We start from the raw sequence: 26694 nt of genomic DNA, 5'->3' as shown, positions 1-26694 counted from the left end.
TTCCATCAGTTAAAACTCAGCTCTGTTAATGGACACTTGGATTGTTACCACCTTTTGGCTATTGCTAATAATGATTCTGTGAACATTGGCATACAAGTGTTTTAAGGCCCTGTTTTCAGTTCTTGTGAGTATATAGCTGGAAGTAGAATTGCTGGGTCATATGGTAATTCTTTGTTTAACTTTTTGAGAAATCAACAGACTGTTCTTCACAGTGATTATGCCATTTTATTTCCACCAGTAATGCATAAGAGTTTGAATTTTTCCACATCTTTGCCAACACTTTTTTTTTTTAAACACTAGCCATCCTTATGGGCGTGAAATGGTATCATTGTAGTTTTGATTTGCAGTTCTCTAATTAGTGACGTTGAGCATCGTTTTATGTGCTTATTGGACATCTATGTATCTTCTTTGGAGAAGTCTGTTCAAAGTCCATTGTCGCTTTTTGACTTGGGTTGTTTTTTGTTGTTGTTGAGTTGTAGGAGTTCTTTATATGTTCTGGGTATTAATCCCTTATCAGATACATCATTTGCAATTACTCTCTCCTGTTCCATGGGATTGCCTTTTCATTCTGTTGATGGTGTTGTTTACACAAAAGTTTTAAATTTTAATGAAACCCAATTTGTCTGTTTTTTCTTTTGTTGCTTATACTTTTGATATCATATTCGAGAAATCATTGCCAAATCCCACATCATGAAGAAGCTTTTCTCTCATGTTTTCTTCTGAGAGTTTTATAGTTTTAGCTCTTAAATTTAGGTCTTTGAGCTATTTTAAGTTAATTTTTGAAAAATAGTGTAAGAAAGGGTCCAATTTCATTCTTTGCATGTAGATAATTCAGCTTTTTCCCAACACCATTTGCTAAAAGACTGTTCTTTCTCCACTGAATTTTTCCAGGCATCCTTGTCAAATATCAATTGACCATAAATGTAATGATTTATTTTTGGACTGTCAGTTCCATTCCATTTATCTGTATCCTGTATCTATCCTTATGCCATCACCAAACTGTTTGAATTACTGTAGCTTTATAGTCAGTTGTGAAAACAGAAAGTGTGAATTCTCTTTGTTTTTGGTCAAGGTTGTTTTGACTATTCAGGGTCCTTTGAGATTCCATATGAATTTTAGGGTAGATTTTTCTTTATCTGCAAAAAAAAGGTCATTGGATTTTTTTAAAAATAGGGATTGCATTGAATCTGTAGATAATAGGTTTTTCTTTAGCAGTGTTTTGTAATGTCATAGTACAAGTTTTACATTTCTTTTGTTAAATGTGTTTCTAAGTATTCTATTTTTTTAAGCTGTAGTGAATGGGATTTTTTTTTACTTTCATTTTCAGATTGTTCTTTGCTAGTATATAGAAATACAGTGACTTCCGTAATTGATCTTTTGTTCTGCAGCCTTGTTGAACTGCTTTTCTAATAGTTTTCTAATAGAACTCTAATAGTTCTAATAGATTTTTTATATGAATTCATTACAGTTTTCTAACTACAAGAACTTGTCATCTATAAATACAGTTTTCCATCTCCCTTTCCGAGCTGGATTCCCTTTTTTTCACCTTGCCTAATTGCTTTACACTGAACCCTTAAGTATAGTGTGGAATAGAAATAGCAAGAGTGAAAATCCTTGTCTTGTTCCTAATTTTAGAGGGAAAACATTCAGTCTTTCACCATAAAGTATGACATCAGCTATCAATATCAGCATTTTCATAAAAGCTGAAATTTTGTAGCAGATGTTTGTGAGTCTTGAAGTCAAAGGAACCCCCCCCCTCTCTAGGTACTAGTTAATGGCCTCAAGTTTGCTGGAAACATTTTAATTGTTTAAAATAACAAATGGCAATTATACTATTTGTTTGCATTGATGTGGAGGTTTTGTTGTGCTTTTTATTTTAAGCTATGTGGGAAGCAATGTCTGGATTATAATGGCTTCCCATTCCACCTTCACAATGAAACTATTTCATTCTATAATATTAAAAATTTTTAATGTTTTAATTATCAAAATGCATCATTGTAAAAAAATTACAAAAGATGGAAAAATCCAAGAGACAAAAATTTCAACCTCCTGTAGTTCTGTGCCTCAGAGGTAACCTGTTATATTTTTATATATTTTGCATTTACATTATATATATAGTTTGTTAATTTTCATCATGGGTTTATTGAGTATCTACTTTGTATCAGTTCCTCTGACATTGAGGATACAGTACTGAATGAAACACTGTCCTTGCCCTCATGGAGGCTCTAGTTTGGTGACAGGAAACAGACATGAAGTAAATAACTATATAATACAATTGAGGGAATTCTGTGAAGGAAAAATATAGTTTGCAGTGTGTATACATGCACATGTGTATCTCCTGACCATTTATGTCCTGATGCCTCTTGATTATACTCTTTTTTGCATAATATCCTAGTCCATGCTTTCTTCATTACTTAGGTTACTAGACAGTGTCCTTTCATCTACTCTGGACTCCCTCTTGTCTTCTTTCCAGAGTGATTTTTCAAAACACAAATTTGATCATCCTAGTTCCCTGCTCTTCAGTGGTTTCCAATCACTTTTAGAATAAAGAGCTAAAACCTTAATATGACCTCTGTGTCCCTACATGGCTTACACCACTTTTTCTTGCTTTTAATGCTCTAGCCCCATTGGCATCATTTCATCATTATTTAAGAATATGCTTGCCCCCAGCATAGATCCTTGCACATACTGTTCTCATAGTCTGGAATGCTACTCCGCCACTCATTCATTTCATTTACTCAGTGTCCGCTCATTTATTAGCTAAAGTGTCATTTCCTCAAGGAGCTTTTCCTTACCAAGCCCCAGTTTAGGTCAGGTTCCTGTTGATATGTATCTTTAGAGACCTATTTATTTCTTTCAGAATGTCATTTCAGTTTGAATTAAACATTCGGTGTCTGTCTCCTTTGACTGCAAGGTCTATGGGAGCAAGAACTATGTCTTTTTAAAATCACCATTGCCTGGCTTAATCAGGACTTGCTGAAAGGATGAATATATGCTGTAAATAGTTAGGTTCCATATATAAAGTTAAGGATATAGTATATATAAGTATAGGTTCCATATACAAGTAGAGGAGCATACATACTGTATTTCATCAAATCTAACACATCATTGGTTGAAAGGTGCACCATTTTTCTGTAGTGCTAAGAAAGAATGCTGCCATGTAACTATGATAGTTATCAGTTATAAGACAGTTCCTGATTTCAAGGATATTAATGTAAGATAAAAGGGCCTTTTAGAATCAGTGAAATGTTGTAAATATTTTTTTAAGTGAGATTATATATAATTTGTAACCTGCTTTTTCTACTTAGTAGTTTGTGGAATATCGTTACATGTCAATAAACATACTTCTGATCAATCGTTTTAAATGTCTGCATAGTATTTCATTATATAGATTTTATCCTGGATTAAAAAAAGTTCATCCTTTTTGTATGGAAAAGAAGTTTACATTTAAAATGTTCTTACCCACATTTTAAAATTTGCTTCTATTTTGCTAATTTTATATTTGGGTTTCTTGTTACATAGCTGCCACAGATTCAGAATAATACCCTGCTTGTTGTCTAAAACTGCCTAGTGATGGCTGGTCAGACTTGGCCTATAGGCCATAGTTTGCTGCCCTCTGCTTTACACTACTAGAAAATTGTTAAGGACACCAAAGAGGTCTGTTTATATAGCTTGTATCTATTAATATATACTGTGTTAGAAGTTAAAACTGAAGATTTTGGTGGGGAGAAGAGGAAAGTAAGATTTATTTCCTTGCTTACAAGTTTCTTTCTCTAATTTTATCTTAGTATAGACATTCATATGTGGAATAGGGATGGTAAAAGAAAATTGCCCCTTATATTGCTCTCAATAGTGAGGAGAGAAGCAAATTGCCTCTTCTGTTGCTTTCCTGGGTGGAGAAAACTGTGGAAGGAAACACAACTGTGAACAGTAAAACAGGGAAATGTTTAAAACTCAAGCGTATAGAAGCATATGTTTTATGTTTCATTAGTCATCAGAGCAGTGACCTCATTACACATCATTTCTGGAACCTATATACCCATGAAAAGAGAATCAAAAAGGCAAATAACTTCTTGGTCTTACTTTGAAAATAGTTTCTACCTCATAGACCCCCTGAAAAATCTTGGGGACTCTCCAAAGTCCCTAGACCACATTTTTTAAACTGCTGGGCTATTTCATAATAGGTGTTCAATAAGTGTTGAATGAATGAACATAGTATCTGCCCTCTATTGATACAGGGATGGAGAAGCTAAATTAAGTGCTTAATTTTATAGTGTGAGAGAGAACCTCTGTGGTAATATAGGATAGAGGCAGTTGTTAAGATCTCGAGTGGCCAAAGATTAAAGAGGTGTATGGGAAATTTTTCCTAATTTTAAAAATCTGATATGTCCCAACAAACAAAACAAAACAAAACCCTTGGTGATCCTTGAATAGTTTGTTGGAAACTATTCTGTTCTATCCTGGAAATCTCCTTAAGTTTTCTACACTTTGCATCAGAAGTCTACAAAAAAGCAAAAATAGTTACATCTGAAATTTTCAAAACTTTGAGTTTTCCTTGTAAATAACAGATACAGTAACGTGGAAGTTAAAACTGAATAAATATTTGGGAATTATTGGGAGTGGGTTAGCACATATATATATGTATATATATATATTTATAAATCAGTTTTTTTTGTATTGATCAAAGAGTTAATTTCTTTGCAGTACCTTTTCTTTTTTTGGCTAGAGCTAATAACATTTTAATGTACAAGTTTTTAGTAATTTCCCTTCTCATTCTAAATCAGTGTTTTGATGGTTTTGATGTTTCAGATTCGTTACATTTCACAAACACAAGGCCTACCAGCTGAATATCTTCTCAGTGCTGGGACAAAAACAACCAGATTTTTCAACAGAGATCCTAATTTGGGGTACCCACTGTGGAGGCTTAAGGTCTGTCTCTCCTACTGTACTACCCATTTCCATACTTCTCACTCCCACCCTTAAATTTAGTTACTAATTTCTTGAATTGGAGGAGAGAAGAAGGTGTGTGAGGTTGGGGAGTGAGGGGATGTATGTTTGCAGGAGGAAATACTTTGAAAAATTATTTCATTGTACCCATTCGGCCTTATCCTTAGTTAAAAAGTAAAACATTAAATGTCAGTTCAGTTGGAAGAGGTTATTTTTATGTATTTTAATCAGCAGCTGAGAAGGAGTTATGGAGAATAATGCTTGCCATTAAGTGAGGGAGAAGTAGAGTAATTTAGTAATGACTATTTTTAGGGAATTTTCAATAAACATAACAAAACCAACATCATTTTCTAACTGGCCATATTAAGGCTTTATACATTTTCTTGAAACAATGTCTGCTTTTTACTTCTGAGCCTACTCCTTTAACTTGAAAGATATCAGTAATTTGATAACCCTGCTACTGTCTGCCTCTGAGCCTGATAGCATTTGAAATATCATTTCATTAGAAAGTAGCTTTAAGAGAAAAATGATCATGTCCCTTCTTACTTAACATTCTTCAGGAGCTCTGCTATATCATCGTTTGCATGTTTACCACTGTTGAAAGGCAGCCAGATATCAAGGTCCCATCTTTCTACTGGGAGATTATCTGGTTGTAAATTACTTTCGTGTTTGCCATCTCTGGTTTGTAAGGTGATGGTGCTTATGTCTTTGTGTTCTGGCTTTAATTTAGAATAAAATGTGAAAATAACGTACAGATAGAATTTTTATAAATCTGGTTTTACAGACACCTGAAGAACATGAATTGGAGACTGGAATCAAATCAAAAGAAGCTCGAAAGTACATTTTTAATTGCTTAGACGACATGGCTCAGGTGAGTATAGAAAGTTTCTGAAAGCCAGACATTTATGTATCTCTTTAATCAGAGACACACTTCCATTGGTTATATAAAAGATAGATTTAATCTGTTATCTTCTAGCATGTTTTAATTTTTTAGAGAAAAAGCACATTAATATTCTGCCATTGTATTAAAAGAATGTTTGAATACTAACAAAGGATACTTGTAGAATTATGTATTTCTCCCTTGCTGTTAACTGGTCTTGTTGCACGTCAGTATTTTGAAATATTATTTATGATGGTTTCTTTCTTAGACATTTTTTCTACTTGAATAACTATTTACATAAGAGCTAACATTTGTTGAATGCTTGTTATGTTCCAAACTCTGTTTAAAACACCTTGTACTAATTATGTTTTTTAATATTTTCAACAATAGAAAAGTAATAATAGTCACTTTTGCTTAACTTGATTTTGAGAAAATGAAAAGAATTTAATCAGCTTTATTCTACCAACAAACTCTTCCAAACTGAAGATTTTAATTAGTCAGTGTAAGAAGAGCTTCCAGTTGTGAAAATGACTATACTGTAATAAAAAGAACTTCTTCAAGTTTTCCTCTGGAGCCGTGTGTGTGTGTGTGTGTGTGTGTTTGTGTGTATGTGTATGTGTATGCATATATGGCAGATATTTAGTGTCAGCATTAAAAGTTAAGTGAAGAAGTATAATATTCATAAATTTTGCCTTGGCAGGTGAATATGTCCACAGACTTAGAGGGAACAGACATGTTGGCAGAAAAGGCGGATAGAAGAGAATACATTGATCTGTTAAAAAAAATGCTAACAATTGATGCAGATAAGAGAATTACTCCTCTGAAAACTCTTAACCATCCGTTTGTGACAATGACTCACCTTCTGGATTTTCCACATAGCAATCAGTGAGTATGGTATGGTCTTGGGCATTTTGCTATGATGTGGTTCTCTGTTGTTATCATCTTATAGCTGAATGGAACTATCATGTGAGCAGCAGCTTTGGTACTTGCATATTTGGTTCACTGATGCATGTCTTTCACAGTGAAAAATCATGGCATTAAAATTTAGATGTTTATTTTTCCTCTTTATGGTTATAAAAGCTCTTGATTCATTTTATCTAAAAGTACTCAGGGGGTAAAAACTTTGTGTTCATTTTGAGTTATGTGCTATCTTTTCAGTGAATCTTTAATCTCTTTTTTCAGTGTTAAGTCTTGTTTTCAGAACATGGAGATCTGCAAACGGAGGGTTCACATGTATGATACAGTGAGTCAGATCAAGAGTCCCTTCACTACGCACGTTGCCCCAAATACAAGCACAAATCTAACTATGAGCTTCAGCAACCAGCTCAATACAGTGCACAATCAGGTATTCTGTAAATAATTTTGAAAACTCAGACCTAAGTGAGTGAAGTAAAGAAATCAGTCTTTGCTTTGGTGTTCTTGTTGCTTCTTAATTTTCTACTTGGCAAAAGTGATCGAGGAGTGGGTAGGCTGCTAATACCTTCGAGGCACCTGCTGACAAATGAAACATAAAGGTCTAACCTGTGCTCTCACAGTCAGCACAGCCCAGTAAACACACCCTGGGTGCTGTACTACTTACTATTAGTTGTACTGACTTTAGTCAAATGACTCCTTTTCTCCATTAGGATGATTTTATATGTCTCATTATATGATTGAAGGGTGTTGCCAACAATTTTTTTCTCCATGCTGTACATTAGATCCTCAGAACTTACCCATAACTAGAAGTTGGTACCCTTTGACCCATTCTCTTCCCCCCATCCCTACCATGCCCCTACCAACCACGTCTACTCTGTGTCTATGAGTTCAGTTGGGTGTCTCCAGGAATTAACTTTAGAGTGGTTTTGCATTTGGTTGCTAAACTAAGTGATAGTTGTTACATTTACGTTTGTTTCTGAAGATGTGAGCTTCCTAATTTCTTAGCTAGGTCTACTTTTTAAATTAGATTTGGTGGGATCTTACATCCAGCAACTTTTTGCACAGAAAGAGGAGGAAGTGGTTAATGGGTCAACAGACCCATTTTTTTTTATTCTTTGTTTTTTTATTCAACTTTATAATATGCCTTAAATTTCAAGATTGGGAACATTTCTTAGAGAATTATTTCAAAGACAGTTAATGTTACATTTTAAACTTTGTTTTAGGATTTTCTGGGTAGATTCAGTGTGCATGAAAATATTGTTATCCCCACTTTGTACTCATATACAACTATGTAACTCTTGTTTTTAGGCCAGTGTTCTAGCTTCCAGTTCTACTGCAGCTGCTGCTACTCTTTCTTTGGCTAACTCAGATGTTTCGCTGCTAAACTACCAGTCAGCTTTGTACCCATCATCTGCAGCACCAGTTCCTGGAGTTGCCCAGCAGGGTGTTTCCTTGCAGCCTGGAACCACCCAGATTTGCACTCAGACGGATCCATTTCAACAAACATTTATTGTATGTCCACCTGCTTTTCAGAGTAAGTGGGGAAACTCCTGTATCATATGGTATTAGAATAGATCTATCCGCTTTAGGGAGATACTTATTAAGTATCTAGTTCTTCAGTTTTGATCTTTGACAAGTTTAAATTCTATCTTATTATGAAGGTAACTGAAATCAACAGTGTATTTACCCTTCTGTTACATTTGGTTACTTATCTAATTATGTTGCTACCTAACACACTACAGGAGCTCAATTAACATTTCCTTATTTAACAGTTTCCTGCTCTTGTGACCTTGTACCAATGTCATATATCTTGTATAAGCATTGTATCTCTGAATATGCAGAATATATACATTTTGAAAGCAAATTTGTTGTAAATAGAATTTCTGTATACTATATCATACTTTTATTATTTCATTATAAAATAAAATTAGTGTTTCATATAAAAAGTAATTTTATTCTAAAATGTTAAAATCATGTCTAAGAATGTGGAAACTTCTAGTTAGATTCAGAAATAAAGATTATTGAACTGAAAATTCTACAAGTTGAGGTGCATATGTGGGCAGGGCATTAAGATTATATGCTTCAGTTTATGAATCATATTCTTGTGAACTCCCATCAACAGAGGAACAGAATAGCTGAAGAATAAGGCTTATACCCCATGTGTTGCAATAAGATTGTAATTTTCACATTCCCATCCTTCCTCATTTTCTTGTTCTGTAATCCAGTCTATCCAGTTCCCTTTTTTTCTGAAATACGGGAAATGTGTATTTATTTATCTGGTGATCCATTTAAAAAGTTAAATTATTTTAAGTTAAAATATTTAAGTTAAATTATTTGATATTTAAATAAAGTTTAAAATATTAAATCAAAAAATTTTTTCTGATGACACACTTGACTTTTCCAAGAGAAAGTCAGTGTCAGTACCCTGCAGGAGTAAACCAGGATTCAGGATTCTCATAGCACTTTACATAGAAGCAGATAACATTTTTATCTTTTTACTTGAGTGACTTTTTGACTGTGGCTCTTTTGTTTGTTTTCTGACAGAGTTAGAGCAAGCACAAGAAAAAGAGGGGCTAGGGGAGACTGAGAGATTACTGGGGGGACAGGAGGACGCTAGTGATGTAAACCAGGGAGAAACTACGGGGAGTGCGGAGGGGCAGATCCAAAACCTGTAAATGCAAATTTAGGCAAACTTATCAGATCATTTTCTGCATATGCTTCATAGTACTAAATTCCATACTTTGGGTTATATGTTGAGTGATTTTTCTACTGAACTTAGCAAACTAGCTACCTCTTTCCTCCTCAACTTTTCCAGTTGAGTTTCATTGGAACAGTTTTCAGATGTGAGACTGAAGTTTTCTGCTTCTTCTCAGATATTATTTAAGAGATGGGGTGCAAGAACTTTTCAGTTCCTTTAACAAAAGAAAATGTAAACTGAAGAGTTAGATGGGGAAGTGGTATAAACCCTTTTGGTATAATTAAGTATAACCTTTGGAAAGTTTTTTCCTGTTTAGGAAGTCTAAACAATCTAGGAGCTATGTAGAGCAAATTATAAAACTTCTACATAAAGGGAGTTTTTAAATTAAGGTGATAAGGATGATGATAGCTAATATGCGTTACTACGTGCCAGATAATGTTCTAAGCACTTTTACATGTATTAATTCATCCTCACAGACAACCCTAGGAAATGGGTAATGTCATTCTATTCATATGCCCAGTTTATAGATGAGAAAATTGATCATGATGATTCCCTCATCTGCCCAAAGTCTTTATAACTTATAAGTGGTAGAACCTCAATTTGAACCCAGTCAGGGGGCTTCATAGCTTATGTATTTAAAAATACTATTCTATACTACCTCTCGTATTTAAACTCAAAAATAGCTGTAAAGAATCTGTCATTTGATTTGCCAGCCACAGGCATATGCTGGTTTCTGCCCAGCAGTTCTTTATTACAGGTTGCCTACTTTTCTTTCACCATCTGCTCTTCTAGAAGATGCTTATGCTTAGAGGAAAAAAAAAGCCCTCATCAATGAGACAGTTTTACTCTTCTATCAATACTTTCATGTTTTTTTATTTTAAAGGTTGTGTTCAATAAAAAAAACAAAATGAAACAAAACTTTAATGCTTCTTAGTCCAGGGTTTAGTGAGAACCTCCAAGTGTTGCCTTTTGTTAATTCTTTGTTTCCACTTCTGGTTCCCTTTACAAGCTAGTTTTAAACTAGTTTGACTGCTGAGGCATAGCCTACATTACTAGAGCAATCTAATACTTTGAGTCACATTTGTAGGTCAGTGCTATAAATACTACTCTGTATAGTATTCCAGTTGACCAAAATAAATATAAATTTTACTCAGTTGTAATTATTATTCTGTAATTTTGTCCCCTTTTACTTCATTACCTGGGGACCCATAGATGAGCTTCTGTAGTGCACATTTCTTCTTAAATTTGCCTCTGTTCCTATCAGCTTGTAAGAGGCTATTGAAATAACATTGTCTTGTAGTTAGCCATGTGTCCTCAGAATAGACAAGAATTTTGATGTTGCTTAGCTTTTTTTATTAGATAGCAATGCTTTAGGAAGAATGGCTGGCAGTTTTTTTTATCTGGATACCTTGAATTTTTTTACCTTTTATTTTTACTTAAGCAGCACTTTAAAAAAATCTATTGTTAAAGTGTTTTAATTCTGATTTTACTAATCTCTGTACATTTCTGGGTGTGTTTTTCTATATGAAAACTTACTACTAAAATACTTAAATTTACTGAAAAGTAAAATGAGACTTGCTGAAAATAATGGTATTAAAGTATTAGTTATGTTCATTTGATACCTTCATAGTAATTTGAGAGAAATTAGTTAGTGATAGCATAGAAAGTGTCACTGGAGTATTCCAATTAAAAAGTGTTGTATCCTCACTTAACAAAACTGTAGGTAGGCATTAGTGAATTAGAAGTATAGTAGAAACTTAAATTATCTACATTGAGAGTTTTGATATAGTAAGTTTAAAAGAAAGCTTTGAAGGCTCTCTTCTCAACTCTTGGCCGAAGGGAGAACTATCTTGAGCCTCTTTTTTCCCCAGAATGAGAAATTCCATTTGTAGGTAACATTTATTCAGCATTTGTGCCCAGAGTATAATAAATAAAATAATAAATGAGACATGGTCACTATTTTAAAAACAGCAAAAAGTTCTTGATTTTGCTAGCTGTTCATTAGACACAAAAGAGCCTTAATATTATTAGAAAGCTGTCAGGGACAAGAGAAGATTTTTTAAATAAGTAGAAAAAAGTGTTTCTGTAAACCACAAAGTATCTACTTTAAAAAAAACTTTATCCTAGGCATGATTTTCTTCTGTTCACTTACTGGTTAAAGATGAAATATATGACTAATTTATGTACTAGGTTATATTTTAGGGGAGTGGGATAAAACATCCCCTTAAAGTATTCTGGAAGTGTTAACTCAGATGATAAATTATTGAGCTTTTCGTAATTTTTTCTTAATTAGCCAAAAGTTGTATTAAAATCTTTGCTTTTAATAGATAACATTTAAAAAATAAACAAGTTCCCCCCCACACTGGATTAAAGGTCAATGTAACTAGTGAAGATTTTTTGTTTTTTTGTTTTTTGTTTTACTTGTATGATTAATGGGAATGTGATGAGTGTTGTTTGTAGCTCTGTAGGATAAAAAAATTTTAGAGATCCTTTAAACCAGCCCTGCCTGTAGTAAACATCTTCCCAGTAATCTAACCTGAAGGGAACCAAACCAATTGATCCCTCTTACTCCCTAGGCTTCTGTGAAATTCCTGTAAGTGTCTATAACTAAGACCTGGGTGGTGGATTATTTGAACAGGAAAGCTGAAAACAGAAACCCCAAATACCCCCAGACCTAGCAAAGCATTTTACTGTGATTTTTCTATAGCTGGACTACAAGCCACAACAAAGCATTCTGGATTCCCTGTGAGGATGGATAACGCTGTGCCAATTGTACCCCAGGCGCCAGCTGCTCAGCCACTACAGATACAGTCTGGAGTTCTGACACAGGTAAAACCCAAAGCAACTTGGCACTCAGTAGTGCTGAGCACTGCTGAGAATCAGATATTTTGTCCTTTCTAGAAAACGGTATTTGCTTTGACTTTAAGATCTTTCTTGGTCATGATTCAGTGGACTTAAAATGCGACATTTATAATGGAACAAGGTACTCATTCCTAACACTGCAGCTCAGCTGCTGTCTTCCTTAGACTAGCAGGTAGAAATCTGTAGACTTTGAGGAATCAACTTCTCAGTAAATTTATTCTTAATTTTGTGTGATGAAGTTAATTTTTTATCTTGGCCCTCTTAAAGCTATAGCACAAATGTATCAACATTTTACATCTAAAAATAAAAGGTTCCCCTTTTGCTCCGTCTTTGAGAATTTCATCATGGTTGAGAGGCTGGATCATATCAGGATGCCTCTTCAATTATTATATGCCTTCATTTCTTATGTGTAACTGGGTTGTAGAAAGCTTTAAAACTTTACATACCTGCCATGGAACATGCAGCTAAGATGGTCAAGAAAACCATGAAGTATTCATATTGGCTACAAGTATCATATTTTCAATTCTTTGTGTAAACATTTGTGGCCCATCCATGGCACTTAGGAAGTTCTGAAATTTCAAACCCCTATTTTGTGAGTAGGAAGAGAGGAATTCTTAATACATATCTTTGTTGACTGAGTTTTGTAAAACTAATCCTCTAAATCTGGCTCAAGAAGGATTCCTATATTTTTTGTTTTTTGTGGGGTTTTTTTTGCTTTAGTGGCATTGGACCAATGCTATCCAGAGTTGAAGGGAAAAGTTGTATTTGGTACACGCATTTTAGGTGATATGAAATGATTGCTTACTGTTGGTAATAACTTGGGGGGAATGAGAACCCTTCTGAATCCAGATAACCTGCCTCCATATTTGTTTCACTCACCTGCCTAATCTACATTTCAGGGAAGCTGTACACCACTAATGGTAGCAACTCTCCACCCTCAAGTAGCCACCATCACACCGCAGTATGCGGTGCCCTTTACTCTGAGCTGCGCAGCCGGCCGGCCGGCACTGGTTGAACAGACTGCCGCTGTACTGGTAATTCCCCTCACTTGATTGTGTTACTAACGGAGTTTCTTTGGTTTCTTTCTTTTTTATTTTTTCCTGTTTGTTTTTGTTCTGTTTCCTTCTGGTTTTCTCATTTTTCAAAAGAAGTTTTTTTAACTTAGTCTTTGCAGAGGGCATGGAAGCATGTGCCTTCTTGTGGCTGTGTTCTTGCTGTATACCTTTAATGTCTCATTGTTTTCTTCCCCAACATTTGCTGAAGCACTGTTTGACCTTGATGTTCAGTGTGGCTCTGAGGAATTAAGATCCCTTAATTCTTCTTTGCCAGCCTAGGGTGATAAAAGCTCTTGGTGTAGCCTCAGAAGAGCTTCAACACTGTTACCAATTTTCTGCTCTTACCTTCTGATCTTGAGAATGAAGGAAATGGCCTTTAGCTTGGCTCTGCTACTGGTACCCGGATGGCCAAAATTTGAACTCCTTGGCAAGTTAGCTTCCTTCTTTATTTGCTACTTTAAGCTCCTAAAGCTTTTGTGCTTGTAGAAATGTTTAAGGTGTTCTTTATTGCTTTATCAGTTGATACTAACTTTCCTTCTATGAACAGATGAAGGTAACTTTTTGCCACTCATGATCAGTGTTAGCTTATATCTTCTATTTAACGGTGTTCCCTTCAGAATCTTTTCAGATCATTATCTCATTTGTTGGTTGAAATTTAAAGGTGAACTTATTTTTAGGGGTTAATGGAGAAATTAATTATTTTACAAATAGGTCTTTATACAAAGGTGAAAATATGGCTGAAAACTATGCAAATATAGTATTTTTGTTGCAAAAATCATGCGGAAAAGTTGTTAAATACAGTGGCAGGTGTAGGATTATGGGACTTAGAAATAGGAAATGGACAAACAGAATTTGAGGTGTATTTCAGGATTTATAATCTTAAGAGTGATTTTTGGATATGTTTTGGTTTATTTGGGGGAGTTAGAATTGTTTACTGGCCATCCAGCATTAAAATTAGGTAAGCATTTGAAAGCCTAATTGATACTATTGAATCCTGATACTTCTGTATCTTTCAAAGTGGCTTTAAATTTCTTCTGTTGTTTCTTAAGGACCCATGAGTGAAAACACTTCCAGAAATGTACTTTAGTTGTTGGAATTCGTTTGGTTATCAGTTTAAAGTCTCTGTCACCTCCAGATTAATGATATCCTAAGCATAAAACCTGAGTACAAGGGAGTCAGATATCTATTTTCAACTTGATTGATGCAAGCCACAGATTTTAACTTAGAAGTTGGAAATGTCAGTTAACACTTCTCCTTTGCTGTTTCTCTTAAGTTTGCACTAGCCATTTGCTAAGCTTTGCACATTTTTGTTCTTTCTCTGTCAAAACAGTTCGTCGCTTGGAACGCCAGATTTCTGCCTCACGTTTGGAATATTTCTTGCTCTCTATTAAACTACATGCTTTGCCTTGTGCAGGTGTTGGCTTATATGGAAAGACGCATGGTGTGACTTAACATACTTCTCTTATTTTCTGTTTTGTTTTGTTTCGTTTTAAATTCTGCTTATGGTAGCAGGCATGTTTGCAGTTTCTCTGCTTTGAAGGCTTCTTGTTTGGAACCAGTATTTGAAACAAGTGGATCTGTTACTTGCAGAAATATTTTTAAAACAGTGTATTGATGGCCTTGCAGTTTGAAATTCAAGAAATAGAACCGTGTGTACCCAAGCATTGTAGGTGATTGTACTGTAGAATTCAAGTTTAAAAAGGAAACTTACAAATCTGTTCCCATTTTTTTAAGAAAATGCCAAAATTTCTGTAGGAAGTACAGAAAACATTTGTTGCTGTCTATTACAAGTGACATGGCTTGTTAAAAACTAGAAATGATGTATTTTCTTGTGATTAGTTTTTATGTTGAAGTATGTTTCTGCAAATGATACATAAAACAGTTTATTTTAGGTTACTATTAAACACAAAGTATGGTGCTTTCTACATTTATTTCCTAAATATTTTACTTATTGCCTTATTTTTTAGTTCTATCGTATGACTACAAATGGTGAGTTAGCTTTCTCTTGCTCTCGTTGGCTTGTTTGCCAGAGGACTTTGGCCTTTGGTCATCCACATCTAGCTCCATTTTCCAAGTCCCACCCTTTTAAAAAGGAACAATTCTCCCCTTTGTTTTATGGGTTGAATTGACCAGATGTCGTATCTGATTGGCACTCAAAATTTTCAAATTCCTATTTTTAATCTCAAGAGAACCATCTTAACTCTCTAGGGATATTTTTAGAATCTTTGTGCAAAAATGATACTCCAGCATTTAGCCAGAACTTACCTATGAACTTTCAGATGCCTTTCCTCTGCAGTGTTGCCAGAATTCTTAACCACAAGGATCTTCTTTTCTTTAATACCCTGGTAGTCAGGTTATGGAGGTGGTCAAGAGAAGTGTGTTTTCTTTCCTTATTCATGAGACTTGTAACTTTGAGCCTCCCTGACTTTTCTTTTTAATCTCTGCAAGTTAACAATCTACAACAACTTCTTTTAAGATACAAATTTTTCTCTCATCTAAAAAAACAGAAGAAAAAGCCAAGAATCAGTCAAGTCTGGATCTTTTTGTGTGTGTTTCCTTACAGCAGGCTTGGCCGGGAGGAACCCAACAAATTCTCCTGCCTTCAACTTGGCAACAGTTGCCTGGGGTAGCTCTGCACAACTCTGTCCAGCCCACAGCAGTGATTCCAGAGGCCATGGGTAGTGGCCAGCAGCTCACAGACTGGAGGCAAGTGCCCTATGATCCTTTCTGGGAGATTTGCAAGGGCAGAGCCTTTAGGGTAGGAGTGCTTGACAATAGGGTGAGACTGAGAAGAAAATAAAGGAAAAGAAAGCTGTATCTTTGAAATTCTTTAAGGAAAGAACCCATATCAACCTAGGAGATGGAGTTACAAGAAACCTTTAACTACAGTAAAACAATACGTTCTACGAACAGGAGTCGTTTAATTCAGATTTAAAGAAGGTCTTACATAATTAGAAACCATACAGTGAAAACCTAAAGCCTTGTTATTTAGGTGCCCAACTTTACAAATAAAACACAGCTATATTTGGTTGTATTAAGTGCTCTTAACACCTATCTGGTCCTGATTTCTCAGTGTTTTAGGCATTTGCTCTGTTTTTTTCCATTGATCAGGAGTGGCCACTCTCACGGCAGCCAGTACAGCGCTATCATGCAGCAGCCATCCTTGCTGACTAACCATGTGACACTTGCCACTGCTCAGCCCCTGAACATTGGTGTTGCCCATGTTGTCAGACAGCAACAGTCCAGTTCCCTCCCTTCAAAGAAGAATAAGCAATCTGCTCCAGTGTCTTCTAAGTAAGTCTCTGTGAGAGCTGATAAGTTAAACCTGTGCCAGTTTGAGAGACATGGTGCCAGGCATTTAGAGTATTGTGGTCTAGAGTCTTTTAGTCTGAAGCAGCAAGTAGCTGCCAAATTGAGGAGGAGCTAACCTTTTCATCTGAGTATTGCCCACTTTACAGAGTGAAATTTAACCATGGGGTAAAGGGCATACAAAAATGAAATTTATGTGGTATTTTGGTGTTCTTGTCCCTGAAAACTCTCTGGCTGGAGTGGTTCATTTATTTTTTATTAGAACTTTTGTAGTTCAGTGTATTGACTTAATGATTAGGTAGAATCAAAGAGCGAGTTGGAAAGAGTTCTGGGGTAAAAATGTATAGTTTTGTGGCCAAGTACTGAATAGTCTTTCTTGTAACCTTTTTCTGCAGATCCTCTCTGGATGTTCTGCCTTCTCAAGTCTATTCTCTGGTTGGGAGCAGTCCCCTCCGCACCGCATCTTCTTATAATTCCTTAGTCCCAGCCCAGGATCAGCATCAGCCAATCATCATTCCAGATACTCCCAGCCCTCCTGTGAGTGTCATCACTATCCGCAGTGACACTGATGAGGAAGAAGACAACAAATATAAGCCCAATAGGTAAGACAGGTGAATGGCTACCTGGCTTGGTGGCTCCTACCCTGGTCTTAGAGTGTTGGCTTCAGGCCAGTGGCCCAGTTTTGGCTATGAAAGGAATAACTAACAAAGGGTATTTTGGAATCATGGCCTTGGATGAGTAGGCCAAACACTCGTTTCCGTAAGTGAGCATTGTCAGGTTTTCTCTAATACTATATATGCTCGTTAGCTAAGTTAGTCTTTCAGATATGTTATATAGAAGGTGTATATTAAGTTCTCTGGCTTGGAATGAACATTATACTACAGACATGGTCCCTTGCCTTTAAGGAACCTTAGAAAGTCTAAACTCAGGTACCTTAATAGAAACATATAAACAACGGTTAATTGAAATAAGCCAAGTAGATATAACATTACTTGAAAGTCATGTAATTTCTTAATCTGTGAAGGCTTCTTTGAAGGAGGTAGAACTTTAAGTAGGACTACCTTCTTTACCCCCTTTTGCTGAATGGTCTGAAGGCTTAAGAATTTAAGTACCACATTATTTCATTTTATTGCAGCACGTTAATCCAAGTCCTTAACTGGGCAGTTCACTAAGAGAGGGTGGATACGTTTAAGAACTGTGGTACAACGCCTCTGTCTTGGTGTGAACATAGTCAGTTGCCTTGATTGTTCTCTGTTGTATTCTTCATTGGGCTTTGGGTGATGCTGAGACATAGAAGAGGGACTAACCCTGCTTTTACCAAAGGAGGTGAGATTCACACATGAAAGTAACTTAGGAGACTTTACAGAACCATATATAAATGAAGTTGAAATCAACTTGAATAAGTTTAGAGTGAAGGGTAAATTTAGAATGAAGTACTTCAAAATGGCTATTTACGAATGGTAAGTAGACTTGAAACTAAGTTTTAAAAGTGTTCATTGAAATGATATGGGGATGAGAAAAAGTAAATTCCCAGTGAGGAAAAGAGGCCTAGGCATGGCAAAATTATGTAACTAGCAAGATTGCTGTGACTGAAACCAAGCCTGTTTAAAATAAGGAAAAACTAAAGTTAGTAAGGTGGGGATCAGTTTGTGAAGGAACTTTTTAAAAAAAACATGGGAGAAGTTTGATTAGAAATAATAGGGAACCATTTATATTATAGCAGGGTGATATGAAAATGAAGTGGTATTTGAAAAATATTATTGAAATAACTGAATGGGAATGGCTGCAGGGCAACATGGAATAGTTGTTAGAGGTGTGTTCTCTGAAGTCATTCTGTCCTGGTCTAAGTCCTGTCTTCATTGACCTTAGGCAAGTTGCTTCAGGTTCCTCATCTGCAAAATGGGCATAATAGTAGCTACGTCACAGAAATGTTGTGAGGGTTCAGTAGGTGTATGTAGAGTGTGAGAGTAGAGGATGCGTCAGTTCTCAAGCTTGCTGCTGCTGCTCTTAATACTGCTACTGTCATTGTCACCGTCATGGAAAGACCGGAGATCATGGAAGAAACACTGCTAAAAGGGGGTTGGATTCTCATATGTTTTCTTTTCCCCAGCTCTGGCCTGAAGGCAAGGTCTAATGTCATCAGTTACGTCACTGTCAATGACTCTCCAGACTCTGACTCTTCCGTGAGCAGCCCATATTCCGCTGATACTCTCAGTGCTCTCCGGGGCAACAGTGGGCCCCTCCTGGAGACGCCTGGCAGAGCAGTGGGGGACGACACTGGCACCCGCACCATCATTGTGCCTCCCCTGAAAACTCAGCTAGGGAACTGCACTGTAGCAACACAGGCCTCAGGTGAGTATCTTCACAGTTCAAGTTGAAATCTTCTTTGATGTATGTATCCTTAATATGTTGCTATAATCTACTTACGCCAATGCTATACACCAGTGGCACAGATTTTCTTAAAGATTACTCAGTTAAGAAAAGAGTTCCTTGTGATGTGAAATTATTTTTGGCCATCAATTTATCTTCCTATGTTTATTTTGCTTGGATTAATAATAAAGTGAGTTTGTAGTCCCAGATACACTCACTGTGAATGAGATGGATGGACAAGACATATGTTGTATGACAGGGAGAATTAGCAGGCACTTTTTTTTTTTGCCACAGGTGATTGAAATTTGACAATCGAAGTGGACAAGAACTGATAATGTTAAAAATGACTGCAAAGGTTTTTTTGGAAAGCAATATGTACTTAAATCTTTTCTCACCCATAATCATAGCAGTGATGTTTTTGTGGATTTTACTATCAACCAAATTACCTCCATTTTTTTGCTCTGTTAGATGATGGACTTAGGCTCCCTGGTTCAGTTGTTGGGTAATGACAAATGCAGTAACAAGTCCCCAGTTTCCCTGGCTTGACATAGTAGGGGCTGACTTCCTACATCACTTTCCAGTGCAAGTGTTCTATGCATAGGCCTACAGTGAGTTAAACATCGGAGCCTCGGAATCCTCAGCGTCCGAAATGGAAAAAGGCAGTTTGGAGGAGGCACACACCTTTCTTAATATCTGTAGCCTAGGAATAGTGAAAACTAATCATATGGCCCCATCTAGAGGTGGTATAGTCCTAGACTAGACAGCTGTCACCCAGTGGCAACTCTATATACTGAGAGAGGGGGATGTGAATTTTTGGTGTTGGTATAGCTATCTCTACCGTACTTGTGTTAATTAGTGGTTTACTGCGAATTAGGTTACTGCCAGAGATATAAACAGGGCTGTGATTTCAGGGTGTCTTATTAAGTTTCAGTGTCATTCTTCTCCTCAGAAGTAGGTAACTGTACCATTGTAGGCCAGACAAAACTTCCTGATGCCAGGCTACTGAACATTATTAGAAGCTCTGTCCACTGTGAATACTCTGGGTCCAGTTACTCCACAATTCACTGAATAAATACTCTAATTTTCCTAGTGGACCATGGAAAGAAGCAAAATTTTGAAAATTGATCTTAATTATATTCAACTGCCCTGCAGTTTCTTAGAAGACAGTGAGTTCCCAGCAAGATAAAATCTTGTCTTCCCTTAAAACCTTTTGACCCTTAAGTGTCCAATGTATTACCAGTCTCTTACTCAGCTTCACCTTGTCATTTCTATACTTGTTTAATCCCTTCTTATATAAAATTCTGGGCTCCTTGGGGGTAGGGCCTTTGTGTCTTACTTGTGTCTGCATTCACAGTAGTACCTTACACATTACAGGGGATTAGATAATATTTACTTAACGTGAACCTTTTGAAGATACTTTATGGAGCTTTGTAGCAAGACAGAAAATGAATGGATAATTTCTGGTATAAATGTAATGGAAGAAATAAGATACACATAAAACCTTATCTCTTGCAAACCTCACACAGACGTAGGCTGATTAAGGTGATACCACCTGAGGTTTTCCTCAGTGACACTGAGCTGACGTCTACTCTTAACTAAGGCCTGACCCTTTTTTAGGTCTCCTGAGCAGTAAGACAAAGCCAGTGGCCTCAGTGAGTGTGCCGTCATCCGGATGCTGTATCACCCCCACTGGGTATCGGGCTCAACGTGGGGGGACCAGTGCAGCACAGCCACTCAACCTTAGCCAGGTAAGTGCGAGGGGCTGCTGCCTTCTGTTTGGGGCCTCCTCTATTGTTACTCTCTGGAGAACCCTGCTTCTGGCTGGACAGCTGAATAAAGACAAATGAAGCCCCTTTGTGTCAAACAGTTCAGTGTTCTGTGGCCTGCATCATACCTGCATGTGCTGTGTCTCTCCATTCCCTCTGTAAGTGTGTTCAAGACGTACATCTCAGGCTTTCCATCAGACCTCCCTGATCTATCCTGGAAGATTTTAAAGAGATGTCCAGGATTTAGAAAGAGCTTAGGATGCTTTAGTCCATGCTTGGTCCTATACTGCTGCATGCTTTGAGACCAGACTCTTTTCCTTTATCTCTCAAATTATAAATATTCTGAGCTTCATACTGATTACTTCAGGTAAGAGACAGTGATAAACTTTCTGGCCCCTTCCTCAACTGGTTCTATATGTTGCCTGAGTCTGGGATTTGGGGCTCTTCCCCCATAAACTGATCTTCCGATGGGGTGGGGAAGGTCACTGTTCTGTTTGTGTTCACATTTTCTTCAGTTAAAATTCTAGTGTTTGTATGGTATCTACCAGTAGTGAGAAAGTGTAAATATGAAGTAACTCTGTCATGCATGTGTGTGTGTGTGTGAGAGAGAAAGCATATGCAAGCAAAATGTAAATTCGAGTTAGTGCGTGTGTTTTAGGATGCACAATTCAAGAGGGATGTGAAGAATTTAGAGGAGAACAAAAGAAAACAATGTCAATAAAGAAAGGTTAGGAAAATTTCAGATTCACTGATGCCAGAATAGGGTGAGTTGAGGCAACAATTATTACTTTCAGGAGTGGGTAACCCTATGAACTCTTGATTCCCCCTTTCCTCTGCCTACTTAAGAGCAAACTGCTGCTATCTATGCCAGGTTAAGATCTATTCTGCCAAGAGGCAGGGGATTGATGACTACCTTCTAAAAGCACTGCCAGTCTGGGAGATTATGTGCTGTGGCAGCCCAGAGCAGCACAAGTTAGAACCTCAACTCTCAACTTGGCCTTTGGTGCTCTGAACCAGAGCACCTCTGGTTCTCAGGATCCTGACCTCAAGATCCTCACATCCTTCTTCCTCCTTCCAGAACCAGCAGTCATCGTCAGCTCCAACCTTACAGGAGAGAAGCAGCAACCCTGCCTCCCGCAGGCAGCAGGCATTTGTGACTCCACTCTCCCAGGCCTCCTACGCCTTCCAGCATGGCAGCCCCCTACACTCAGTGGGGCACCCACACCTCGCTCCAGCCCCTGCTCACCTGCCAAGCCAGCCTCACCTGTATACGTATGCTGCCCCCACTTCTGCTGCTGCATTGGGCTCCACCAGCTCCATTGCTCATCTCTTCTCCCCACAGGGCTCCTCAAGGCATGCTGCAGCCTATACCACCCACCCTAGCACTCTGGTGCACCAGGCCCCTGTTAGTGTTGGGCCCAGCCTCCTTACTTCTGCCAATGTGGCCCCTGCTCAGTACCAACACCAGTTTGCTGCCCAGTCCTACATTGGGTCTTCCCGAGGCTCAGCAATTTATACTGGATATCCGCTGAGTCCTACCAAGATCAGCCAGTACTCCTACATGTAGTGGGTGATCATGAAGGAGGAGGCCCTGAGTTTTAGCACTGGGCTATATGATGAACTCCTCCCATGCCCTTTCTTGAAACTCCTTAGCCAACACCTTGTTCTGCAGGGGCCACTGAACCAGAAGATTTTTCTCTGGGGAACCTGTCTCAGCATTGACTGCATTGTTGTAGTCTCCCAAAGTCTGCCCTATTTTTTAATTCTTTATTTTTGTGACAGCATTTTTGGTATTTGGAAGAGTTCAGATGCCCATCTGCAGTTACCAAGGAAGGGGAGATCACTCTGAAGTTACCTTTGAAAAATATTTTCTCTCTGACTTGATTTCTATAAATGCTTTTAAAAATTATTTGACTTTGTTTTATTTTAATTGCTGGTCAGATGAAAAATGCTGATAGGAGGACTTGAAACCTAGTAACAAGTGAGAAAAGAAAAATTACTTTTTGCTTGCTTAAAAACCAAGACTTAATTGCTTATTTTAAAAGTGGCTTACACAAGTCTGTATTTTACTATCAGGCATTTCTCCTCAAAATTTTACCTTTGTTTATGGTACATTTAAACTTATAGTATTTTAGTTTTGTTTCATGTCACATTATACTTAATAGGTAATTGTTATTTTTGTAAAACTGGTTCCACATGACTGTGTTACTTTTGGGATTCTCAGATGCTCTTGTATTTATTGTAGTGTTAAAAAAGGCAGCTCACCATTTTGCTGGTAATTTAGTGTGAGAGAATCCATACCTACCATGAAAGTACCAGGTATGCTTTTTAAATGAAGCCCCGTGCATTCTTTTTAAATTATCTTTAAAAAGTCCTTCTCTTTCGGATTCAGCTTAAATTTTATTATTGGAAAAGCCATTAAGGTGGTTATTATTGTATGGTGGTGGTGGTTTTATTATATGCAAAATCTCTCTGTATTATGCTATACTGGCATTGATGAGCTTTGCCTAAAGATTATTATGAATTTTCATAATACCCTTCTTTCCCTTCGCCTCATCTCTCCCTTCTGTTCGATGTGGTTTATTTGGGGAGAAAGCTAAAGAATCTCAGACCAGATAAGAACGTTATGTATAGCTTTTATACTTTAAAGTAGCTTCCTTTGTATGCCAGCAGCAAATTGAATGCTCTCTTATTAAAACTTATACAATAAGTGCATGTAGGAATTGCAAAAAATATTTTAAAAATTTATTACTGAATTTAAAAATATTTTAGAAGTTTTGTAATGGTGGTGTTTTAATATTTTGCATAATTAAATATGTACATATTGATTAGAAAAATATAAGCAATTTTTCCTGCTAACCCAAAATGTTCTTTGTAATCCAGTGTGTAGTGATTACACTTGAATTGTGTATTTAGTGTGTATCTGATCCTCCAGTGTTACCCCGGAGATGGAATTGCTGTCTCCATTGTATTTAAACCAAAATGAACTGATACTTGGTGGAATGTATGTGAACTAATTGCAGTTATATTAGAGCATATTACTGTAGTACTGAATGAGCAGGGGCATTGCCTGCAAGGAGAGACCCTTGGAATTGTTTTGCACAGGTGTGTCTGGTGAGGAGTTGTTCAGTGTGTGTCTGTCTCTTCCTTCCCTTTCTCCTCTTTCCCTTATTGTAGTGCCTTATATGATATAATGTAGTGGTTAATAGAGTTTACAGTGAGCTTGCCTTAGGATGGACCAGCAAGCCCTCGTGGACCCTAAGCTGTTCACTGGGATTTATCAGAAGAGGATTAGTAGCTGTGTTGTGTAAATGCATTGTTCTCAGTTTCCCTGCTGACACTGAAAAATAAAAGCAGCTTTTCTCCTTTACCACCACCTCTACCCCTTTCCATTTTTGAGTCACACCTGAGTTCTCACAGAAGCATTTTCCCCATGTGACTCTCTCACTGTTCATTGCTACTTGCTTCTGTGAGAATTTGGGAAGCAGGTGAGAGGAGTCAAGCCAATATTAAGCATGCATTTTTTTTCTTTTTTGTAAGTATGTGCAATCACCTTTAGAATGATGTGTTTTTTCTTTTTTTCCTTTTCCCATGTGGCAGTCCTTCCTGCAAATAGTTGACATTCCTGGTAAAATATTTGCTTGTTGGAAAAAAATATAAAATAGATGTGTTTATACCAAAGAGCCTGTTGTGTTGCTTACCATGTCCCCATACTATGAGGAGGAGTTTTGTGATGCCACTGTTGACAGGGAACTCATGGAAAGGTTTCTTAGCCGGTGAAGAACTAGGAAGGAACCAAAGCCTGTTGAGTCATTGGGCTTTTGAAGTTTCTTTCTAACAACTTGTATATTCTTGGGGCCCTTCAAACTGTGAAATTGTCCATGTACTCTCAGCTCCTACATGGATCTGGGTCAAGTTAGAGGGTAGTGGGGTGAGGATGTTCCTGCCCATAAAAGATTTGGGGGAAGAAGGTTAACCCTAAGATATAGAAGCATTCCACCTGAATTGAAAATGGTATATTTGAAGGATAAGTCTAGGATTGGTTCTTTGTAAGATGGTGTCAAGGAGGTGCAGGATGGAGATGGGAGATTTCATGGAGCCTGGTCAGCAAGCTATGTACTAGGTTGGACACCGATGAGCTGTCATGGTATTCGGAGTTTCTTCATTGTAAGGAGTAAGGGCTTTCAAGATGGGGCAGATAGTCAGTACAGCCCACCAGGAACATGTTGGTGTTTTCTATTTTTTTATCATTGTACTGAGTTGTGTCTTCAGTGCTATTAGTCAGGATGCCCGAGCAGTTTGTATAGTTTCTGTCGCTAGTGTTGTGCAGTTTTCTGGTCAGCATGTGTGATCTTTGTGTCTCCTTTTTTGCCAAGCATATTTGGATTTTCTTGCTCAAAGGCAAATCTGGTTTCTAATGGAACCATTTCTGTTCCTGATATCTCCTCCACAAGGGATAATATTTGTTGTTTTTGTAAAATGAGATGCAGGGAAAGAAATACAAAACACTCCTGCCCCTCAGTCCAATAAATATATAATTTAAGATACGAGTCTTAACTTCACAGGGAAAAGACAATGCCAAGAGCTTGTATTGTTACCTTAATATCTTACTAGCAGTGTTTGGCTTTAAGAATTTTAGAGATTTTCAGTCTTTGTCTGCAAATTGGCATTTTCGATTTACTAAGATAAAAATTCACTTGTGTCTGCTGAATGTGTGTGTGCTCAGTGTGACTTTAGATTCCATCCCTCTGTCGGCCCTGACCGGGAGGGGAAAGCCCTGTATATTGAGTGATTTGAGTCGCTGACCTGGGTAATAGAGGCCTGACTTCAGACCGGTTATAGGGTTTAAGTCCTTTAAGAATTTGCATTTCCAGCTTCTCCCCTTCAGAGTGAGAGAGAAAGTAGGGAAGGGGTAAGTACAGCCACTTTGGACTCCTCAGGACGCTCGATCACTCTGGAGCTCTTACTGTCCCCCAGGAGGTGGCAGTACTGTCAGTGCTCTGCTAGCCGCCAGCCCCAAGAATAAGAACTCCGCCTCACACAGTCCTGGCCATCCATCGTCCTCCACTAGAGGGGCCAAGCTTGACTGCCCTCAGCTCGGCAAGCACAGTGATGTGTGTTTTATTCAGCATTATTATGCAAAAACCCACTGTTTAGGATGGTTTGTTTTAGGGTGGGAAGTGAAATTGCCTCTCAGTGATAGGAATGGCCCAAGCTTGCTTCCTGTTTTGATTTTTTTTTTTAACTGATGGATGGTACAGCATGTCTACATGGTTGTTTGTTGCTAAACTTTATATAATGTGTGGTTTTACTTCAGCTTGAAAAATAATCTCACTACATGTAGCAGTACATTATATGTAATGTTAGTATTTCTGCTTTGAATCCTTGATATTGCAATGAAATTCCAACTTTATTTAATGTATTTGATATGCTAGTTATTGTGTGCGATATAAACTTTTTTTGTCTTCTCCCTTTTCTTGTGTGCTTCCTTTTACAACAAGCCTCTAGAACCAGTTTCTGAGAATTACTGAGCTATGTTTGTAATGCAGATGTACTTAGGGAGTATGTAAAATAATCATTTTAACAAAAGAAATAGATATTTAAAATTTAATACTAACTATGGGAAAGGGTCCATTGTGTAAAACATAGTTTATCTTTGGATTCAATGTTTGTCTTTGGTTTTACAAAGTAGCTTGTATTTTCAGTATTTTCTACATAATATGGTAAAATGTAGAGCAATTGCAATGCATCAATAAAATGGGTAAATTTTCTGATTCACGTCGTTGTTTTGACTTTTGTTATAGGGGCACAAAGGGGATCAACAAAGACATTTCAGTGTGGCTAAATACATTGTATCTGAACATTAGTAGATGTATGAAGACAAGTTCTTTC

General features: G+C 37.2%; 1 protein-coding gene across 4 annotated transcripts in view; it reads left to right on the top strand.

Moving 5' to 3' along the window:
- HIPK1 (homeodomain interacting protein kinase 1) overlaps positions 1 to 26576 on the top strand; it is a 46028-nt gene extending 19452 nt beyond the window's left edge. For 3 of the 4 annotated variants that reach the window (XM_073234397.1, XM_037005371.2, XM_073234396.1), the window contains exons 4-16: positions 4810 to 4929; positions 5732 to 5818; positions 6528 to 6712; positions 7010 to 7172; positions 8051 to 8276; positions 12148 to 12269; positions 13202 to 13336; positions 15921 to 16063; positions 16469 to 16651; positions 17062 to 17268; positions 18777 to 19018; positions 20654 to 20784; positions 21881 to 26576. In XM_073234397.1, the coding sequence (XP_073090498.1) occupies positions 4810 to 4929; positions 5732 to 5818; positions 6528 to 6712; positions 7010 to 7172; positions 8051 to 8276; positions 12148 to 12269; positions 13202 to 13336; positions 15921 to 16063; positions 16469 to 16651; positions 17062 to 17268; positions 18777 to 19018; positions 20654 to 20784; positions 21881 to 22369 (2433 nt within the window). In that variant the 3' untranslated portion in view covers positions 22370 to 26576. The remainder of the gene's footprint in view (positions 1 to 4809; positions 4930 to 5731; positions 5819 to 6527; positions 6713 to 7009; positions 7173 to 8050; positions 8277 to 12147; positions 12270 to 13201; positions 13337 to 15920; positions 16064 to 16468; positions 16652 to 17061; positions 17269 to 18776; positions 19019 to 20653; positions 20785 to 21880) is intronic. The other variant, XM_073234398.1, reaches the window with a different exon arrangement.
- The last annotated feature ends 118 nt before the right edge of the window (positions 26577 to 26694 follow it).

The sequence above is a fragment of the Manis javanica genome, chromosome 4, assembly GCF_040802235.1.
Source record: "Manis javanica isolate MJ-LG chromosome 4, MJ_LKY, whole genome shotgun sequence".
NCBI lineage: Eukaryota > Metazoa > Chordata > Mammalia > Pholidota > Manidae > Manis > Manis javanica.
The sequence above is the reverse complement of the archived record's forward strand: the minus strand, read 5'-3'. Positions and strand labels throughout refer to the sequence as shown.